Source organism: Haliotis asinina, chromosome 16 (assembly GCF_037392515.1).
Source record: "Haliotis asinina isolate JCU_RB_2024 chromosome 16, JCU_Hal_asi_v2, whole genome shotgun sequence".
Classification (NCBI taxonomy): Eukaryota; Metazoa; Mollusca; class Gastropoda; order Lepetellida; family Haliotidae; genus Haliotis; species Haliotis asinina.
Window position 1 is genome coordinate 11,309,884 of NC_090295.1, and position 8,143 is coordinate 11,318,026.

The 8,143-nt window shown below is 38.1% G+C and overlaps 1 protein-coding gene across 1 annotated transcript; it reads right to left on the reverse strand.

The window, feature by feature from the left end:
- Positions 1-1,860: 1,860 nt before the first annotated feature.
- Positions 1,861-3,145, reverse strand: LOC137268839 (uncharacterized). Its single transcript, XM_067803405.1, has 3 exons — positions 3,003-3,145; positions 2,374-2,608; positions 1,861-2,091 (listed from the first exon to the last, which is right to left on the reverse strand). The coding sequence occupies exons 1-3, from the start codon at positions 3,143-3,145 to the stop codon at positions 1,861-1,863; spliced, it is 609 nt and encodes a 202-aa protein (XP_067659506.1).
- Between the last annotated feature and the right edge of the window lie 4,998 nt (positions 3,146-8,143).

Consider the following 8,143-nt stretch of genomic DNA (forward strand, 5'->3'; position numbering starts at 1 on the left):
CAAAAAGGGTCACATTTAAGGTTTGACTATAGGTTGGAGGGTTGAAGGGCGTGTGCTCATGTGGACCCAACTTAAGTTACGGCCGTCTGAAGCTTGCAAAGCCAATCGCTTATCCATTTACAATGTCTAACATTCAAATAACGCATCATGTATGAAATAGGGTTCAAAGAATTGAATCTGTGTGTGGTTTTGTATATATTTTCACTTTACACAGCAGCAGCTAGAGCACATGCGTTTGTTGACATGCTGGCAAATTGTGACCTACATTTCAATGAGGGTCCCAATGTGTGGTCAAAACCAATTATTGTAATCACAATGCGAATACCGTTACCAAAGCTGGCATTTTAAGCATTTTGATATTTGGTAATTGATACTTGTCACCAGCCATGTTAATAATTGATCATGTTCACAATATGCATGCTTACCAATTTCTACAATTTGTGATCAAATTACCAAACTGTAATGGAGTAAGCATTGAGATATTTAGTGAAATATCCCATGTTATTTACACCATAAACAAAACATCAACTGCAAATGTATCACACATTTATTGTTTAGCGTTGTGTTTGTTTAGAGGAAACACATAATGTACATAAAATAGATAGTCTTTTCATATTGAATAACATGTTTAAATATTTTCACTGTATTGACACTTTTTTCAATAATACGCCACAGGCCCAAATACATTTACAGATATATATTTTGCTTGGAACTGTATGTGCCCTACATAAAAAACCTAACACACATTGATGCAAGAATGTTTTAGAATATAGCACTAGTACCATATTTTCCAGACTTGGACTGAGAGCACAATTAAATTGTTCTTAACACATATAAATATTATGAATATTATAACAATGAAACATGCCAAGGTCAATCTGCACATCAGTTGTCTTTGTGTTTAAGCTGACCAAGTTCCTCTCAAGATATCAGCCATGATAACATATTACTCAAAGGAGCTCAGGAAAGAGGTGGCATTAAGGAAAAGTGGGGCAGGGAGAGAAGAGGTGTACAAATCATCTTGGGAGTGGTTCTCTCTGCTGGACCCATTCCTGCGAAGTCAGGTCACCCAGAAACCCAGTATCAATAACATGGTGAACAATCCATTTATTACTGTCTTTATCGTGTTAATGTTTTACATTTGTTACAAGGTGAAATTTACTTCACATAATACTTCTATTTAAAATTTTTTAAAAATTTGTCAAAAATAGGATCTTCTCCTACATGTTTCAATGTGTATCTTCAGGGAGAAGTGATGAAGTGATTACGGAGAACTGTTATCACTTCTCCCTGGAGACACTGTATTTTAAACAGTGCCATTGGACTACTCTGGGTGGTGCAACATGTTTTTACCTCGGGTTGCACTTTGTACAAGTAGGTAAAAATCCTTTACATTCAGTCCAAAAGCAAACACCATGTACTGACAAATATATTTGGCATGGTTTCGCCTTGCACAGTAAGATAGCTTCATCATTAATGGACAAGTGTATTGACTAGAGCAGCTGATCCCATTGCCAATCAACTTACATCCCACTAATACCTCGTTGCCAGGGGCAACCATTCATGGACGTGTCTTGTTAATTATCGATATCAGTGTTCTCGAAAAGTGTCCTGATATCAGATACAAGGACACTTTTGAAAATCTTCAATAAGCTATACCGTGACCTCATCACGATATTGATACAACTGTTTTATTTTCACATTGCCAAATATACCTGTACAAACTGAATTGAAAACATCTTGAATCAGTCAACGACCAACAAAGAGTCAAGACGATTTATTTGTTTATTCAGTGCTATTTAGAACACGATTTCAAGGGATGTCCCGTCTGGCTTTTCACATTTGATGACAACAATTTTTTTAATCTGTCTTCTGGTTGCCGTGGTTGGCATCGGCATCAGCATCGTCGACAGGGACATCAGCTTGTTTTTCTTCTGGCTTCTTAGGTGGTTGGAGTTTGTCAGGTATTTCCTTGTTGATTTCCTCAGAGCTGCGCTTGTAAACCCTCACAGCATTGCTTCTGTTGCCTGTTCTCGCCATGATGAGCTGCTCGTCTACCTTGGCGTTGAAAAGGGTTGTCGTTAAAGTGACCTGACGAAAGAAATTACCATTACTTTACAAAAACACACATGTTTTATGGGCACACCAAAAACACTTTCAGTTTGCGGAGTTAGCTGAATGGTTTCATGTTTGTATACTACGAAAACAAAAAACGATTAATGACCATCCCAGGTTTCAATATGAAAAACTTAAAATGCATATTATGATCTACTTAACACTTCAGAACTGGATTTGGGGATGTTTCTTAACTTTTTATTTGTCGAGTAAAATAGTTTCATGAACTAAATAATCATGAAATCTAATGAATTATACCTTTCCCAAATGGCCAGTAAATCTTCCATGTAGACCTGCCTCCTCGCACATGGTCTTGAACACTTTCCGCAATGTGTGTATCCCAACTTTCTGTTGTGAATAACGCAGTTTTCCGTTCTTAGCTGCCAGAGGTTGCCTGTAGAACGGACCGTCGGCCGGTATTGCTGCCAAGTAGGTCTTGAGCAGTCCCACAAAACATCGTGGGTTGTCAGGTTGGGCGTATTGCTTCATATCCCTGAAACAAACACTTGATATATTCACTCCTGGCGACTAAAATCGTATAAACATACTTAAATTCAAACCTCGGATGTGATTTATACATATACTGTCGAAACGAAAATGTTTTCACCTCTTAAATATTTTTTAATGAGTTTTTCACGCAAACTACCTTTTCTCGTCTTGCCTTTTGGTCTAAATATGCCCAGTTCTAGGGTTTATACGTCGGAACACTTTTGAAGGTTAGAAATAATAACTAAGAGAGACATGTCAGACAGAACATGTGTTCCTGTCTCAGTATACATGTAAGATAAATGCTCACTTGAACTAAATCTTTCCGCATTGCTTCACCCCGCCCTGATTATGTTTTCGTGACACGCCCAATGAATCGCACGTATTTTCCAACGGAATACCGGCTAAACTCAAATCGAGTCACTTCCAGATTGGCAGGTTCATCAGCTGCCCATAATACAAAAACTTTGCAGTTGTGGAAGTTAAAGTTGTGTAGCAAACCTCTAGAAGTCTCACGAGAAAATGTGCCCTTGGCCCACAACATCTCTTCCTCTAAAGGCGTGACGTTACGGTCAATGCTCTGCTTTGCGTGAAGACAATCCAATACCCGTTTAGTTGATTAGTTGCATCACACCATCAAGAGTGGCACGAAAGTTACAGAATTCGTGCCACTGGCTAGTCACATCCACGAAGTTTAGAGCTGGTCTCTTGCACATGTCACGCAAGTAGCGCCATGTACTGATACAAATATTTTTGACCGACAGTGCGGGATACACGGTTCCATCTTGTCGTTTACTTTCACGAATTTCTGCAGAGCAAAGAGGTACAAATACATACTGCCCACTTGCAGCTGTCCCTTGTTGAGCTTTTCGTGTGTTTCTCTTTTTTTTGCCCACGAGTCGTATATGTTGACACACCATTTAGTATTCCGCTCTGTATTTTGAGGAATCCGATTTTGATGCAAAGCTTCGATAAATTCACCGGTCACTGGTTCATCAAAGCGTCGTTGCTCTTGACAAGATGTAAGTTTAAAGTCTTCTCTATCCTCAAAGTCAATTTGAGTCGACTCGTCTCCTTCCTTATCCAACTCCTTATCCTTGTCCAAGTATAACACGTGTTTTGCATTTATACCTGAATATTGCACGTGCAGGGACGCACGCATCGTAGTGCTACATATTTCATTCACTAAAGCTGGAGGGGCACAAATAAGGTTGTGGAAATTCACAACGTTTTAAGAATTAATAACGATATATATTGTTTTCACTCGGTATTAACGAGATGTAAGTCACTTGTTACCACAGCTCCGCCTCGGATGGGCCCCACGGGCAAAACCGTCCTGATAACTGCCGATACAGCTCGGAAACCATGGTAATGTGATGAAGTAATCTGACTGCCAATTCATCCCTGATGTCACTTGCAGACTGAGTGCTTCTGTTCGCATCCTGCTGACCAAAAGGTGTATGTACGTTTGGCTTCATGTCAGTGGCATAACTATATTAGTACTGTATATAATTATAACATACTTGCATTCTTATTAAAAAAATGAGGCAAGGTCATTACTCTGTATGTGTAATCATGGATTATAAAGGTGCTGCAATACTCATATAGGTAATTTATTTTTTAATCAGTTCGTCTTCGTGAATGGTTTGTCTTACAGTGGAGATGTTAATACCTCAGGCTAAGATTTTAACTAGAACATCTGTGAAATTGTGTGGTGATAACTTATACCTTTTTCAATAGAATGTCTGTGAGATGAGGTTTATTATATACTTTTGACTGTTGTCTTTCTTTAAGCTATTACTGGTACATGATGAAACTAATATTCTGTATTAATATTTTCGTAATATTTGAATGCTAATGTCTCATCATCCTAGTTTTCAATCTACATATATGATTCGTCATTGATCATGAGTAACGCCAAGAAATCGTATCTTGGTTTTCTCTGCCATCCATCTCTTGTGATTGTGACAATTGGCATGTGTAAAGATGGTGTAAAAACACTTTAAAACACTGTAATTATCAACAAGAATGTATGAAAAACGGAACGTGTTCACATATGATCATGTATCTTACAAAAAAGTAGAACTTTAACAAATATCTATAAATTGTCTTAAGATGTGCTAAAATGTGTGTATGTCGTAAATAGTTGAATCTATGCGTTTGAAAACAGAAAACAAAATAATTTAATGTATCTTCTTAACTTTAATTCTATTTATAAATTGATGCAATGAACTGAAATTCTATGCATCATAAAAAATCATGCTTCATTAGTGTTCAGTGGAAAATGTACAACTCTCAAAACTATATTACCATTAGACTTGCAGTGCACTGACGTCATCAAGTTCATTGACAGGGCACTGTAGAAAATCTAGTCAAAACGATGTCGCCCAGGAGCTGACAAACGATCTCATATAAACGATATCTCATGTGGAACACAGTTTTTGATGATAGAGTGGTTTATTGTACGTTTGTCGCAGCTGCAGCCGCAATTTTATGAGGCTTTCCAGTTCGCAATAAGACGCCTCCGTGCACGCTGGGTTCTTCCGTGCTGCTTCTGAAATGGAAATTGAAATTGGACGTAAAAGTACATAAAGCTGCTGTCTCAATAATTCTCTAATTTCATTAAACATTTTAATGTATATTATTGTGTATTGTCATGTATAAAGTCACAAGTCACAATTCTAGATTGCCTTACCTCTGAGGCTCCTTTCAATTTTGATTAATGTTTAATCTCAAAAATGAAAATGAATGAATTTCACGCTATCACGTTTGTATGCTTCAAACACTTTCTTTTCAAAATATAATATAATATTTTAACAATCCCAGTCAGACAAGTATGCAATTGTTGCCAAATGTATTACTGGTCGAAAAGCATATGTAATTCTGATTGCAGAAAAAAGTGACAAGTATAAGGCTGACATGAAATGCTGCAGTAAATTGTGGGGATGGCCATGTTTAACTCGGTGCCACTTACGTATCAAATTACAACCATTTCCAAATAACCTATTTATCCTGTAACAACATGTTTACATATATTTTAAAACTGTGAAAAGATAGTAAACTATACCTTTCTTTGAATGATCCTGGTATATCACGTGGAAAAGAGACTTGAAATCTGTTAATCCTCGGACAAGTGCAAGAGTGAACACTGGTGTAAGATACCGCTCTAAGAAGAAATTCTTCAGTTGACAGTCTGCAGCAAATGTCTGTTTCAAATGTTTCCATTGTGTCTAGTTTCTATTAAATTATAATTAGACCATAAACATGCAATTGTATCATTCGCAAAAACACTTGTGCACTGATTGTGTGAAACTGGACAAGAATTTTTAGTTATATTTGTAAGTTAATTTTCAAGTTTCACAACTAAAAGTAGCTCCGGGCAGATGAACTGATAAAGAGGTTAAATCTAGAACTCATGGGTGAGTGCTGGGAATCTGCTCGTACCAGCTGGTGGCTGAGAGACAGTGGCTCCCCGGCGGTGGCCCAGTGCTGTGCCAATGCCATGAGCCCCGTTGCCGGCACAAGCATAACTCGCGGCAGTAATACCAGCATTGGGCCAATGCTGACATGCTACCTGGGATCGCTCTCCCACAAGGACGCCATTGTTGCCGAAGAACAAGTGGTTGAATGCAACCACACACTCGTGACGGTGTCGCAACGTGTGAACGGCTACATCATTCCTGTAATTTGTGGCATGCAACGTGCCAACGCTGCCATGCTGTTCTGAAAAAGGGGGGGGGGGGGGGGGGGGTTGGGGATGTGGTAGTCACCGAACAAGCTCTAATACAGATGATGGATCGCTGTGATAACAAAGTATGATACCACCTGAGTGCATGATACTTATTGTCAGTGTGTGCTAATTACTTACATAAACCAGGTGTAACCACTAGCAACAAACTTTGTTCTCTATGGGCGTGTTTGTGACATAAAGTAGCGCATGTGAAGTTCTATTTTTGTTTGGTATACTTGTCCATATGAAAGATGGCGCTTTTGTTTCAGATTTTGCAATACGCTATTTCCATAAGTGTGTTTATGTGTGTTTTTTTTTCACTAAGTATGTTTAGTAAACTTACAAAGCGAGGAGGAACTTTTATTAAACGACTGGCTCTTTCCCTTTAATGTCATTGATGATGTGTAAGTGAACTACAATGCTGTATCAATTATCTTTATGTACACAAATGTCGCAATTACATTTTTCTGCATTTTCAGAGCTGCCAGGGGACCTCCTGCATATGGGGAAAAGGATGTTTTCTTTATTATTCTGATGAATGAAATGAAATGGAACTGTAGAAGAACTTAATCAGAAGTACAAATCAACAGAATTTGATGGCAGCTATGTTCCAGAGAAAGTTAACAACATCTCTAAAGATGACGTGAATTGACAGTTATCTTGTGGGGCGACATCAAGGACCTGTGGATCCATTATATAAGGCTACTGATGTTATTTGGATGTGTTGTGATGATTGTGTTTCCATAGTGATGGCAACCCAGCTCCAGGGCGATTTGGCAACATCATTGATCTGTGTGGTGTAACACTAACTTATAGGGGTACAAGTTAGGAAATACTGGGCCACTGTTGACCTGAGTTATTAGATAGTGGAAGGAGAGTTTCTTAAAAGGGTTTGAATGAATACTGATGTTTTGACCTAGTTATTTGTTTTCAGATTTTCTAGATGAGAATATTAATTTAGGTGATGGGATGTGGTGTGTCTGTCTACTGCCTGGATCACGGAGTAATATAGCCGGGTATGTGCGAGAAGGAGCATATCCTCATTAATGTGACACATTTGTTTTTTGCATGAAAGATGGTGTTTATGTTGTGGATTATTTCAGTGCAAGTTCTTGAGTGCTTGTTCTGTATTTCAATGAGCACAGGAAGACATGATAGAATGATACATTGTTGATATTTGATTTTTTCTGTTTGCTATAATGTTGATAACATTGCTATTAATTCTGCTGAATCAGTGTGGGTGAACTTGATGTAATAAATTTTGGTTCTGTTTGTGGTTGTGTGAGATGGGGACCACAGGGGGGGAAATGTAACCCCTAAGAATTTTTTTTTATCATCCTGGCATGTCATGCCTTTCTGTCCGTCATTTTGTTTCCAGAGTATAACTCAAAAACTGTACAATACTTTTCAGTATTGGTAGATACAACAAACAGAACCTAAGGTGGTTCCTTTTATTGTTCTCAGTTTACATGGAAATGGTTCGGACTCAAAAGGGGGGTTGTGGGCACCGTTTCTAGAACACAACTCAAAAACATTTCAACATCTTTCAACAGAACTTGGCAAATATCTTGAAGTGGTGCCTTCTGCTGTTTACAGATTATTGTCATTTTTATTTATCCCGGAAATGAATCAGTCTCAAAAGGGAGGGTTAGGCTTTCTTTCAGGAGCACAACTTGAACAGACAACAGAGTGTCTGTTAAGAAAGAGAGGATGAAATTTAAAAGTCTCCTATTATGTCTTCTTTTGTAACTTTTCCTATTATGGCTTCTTTCGTAGCTTTACTAGAGAGTCATTATGTCAGATCATATAGAA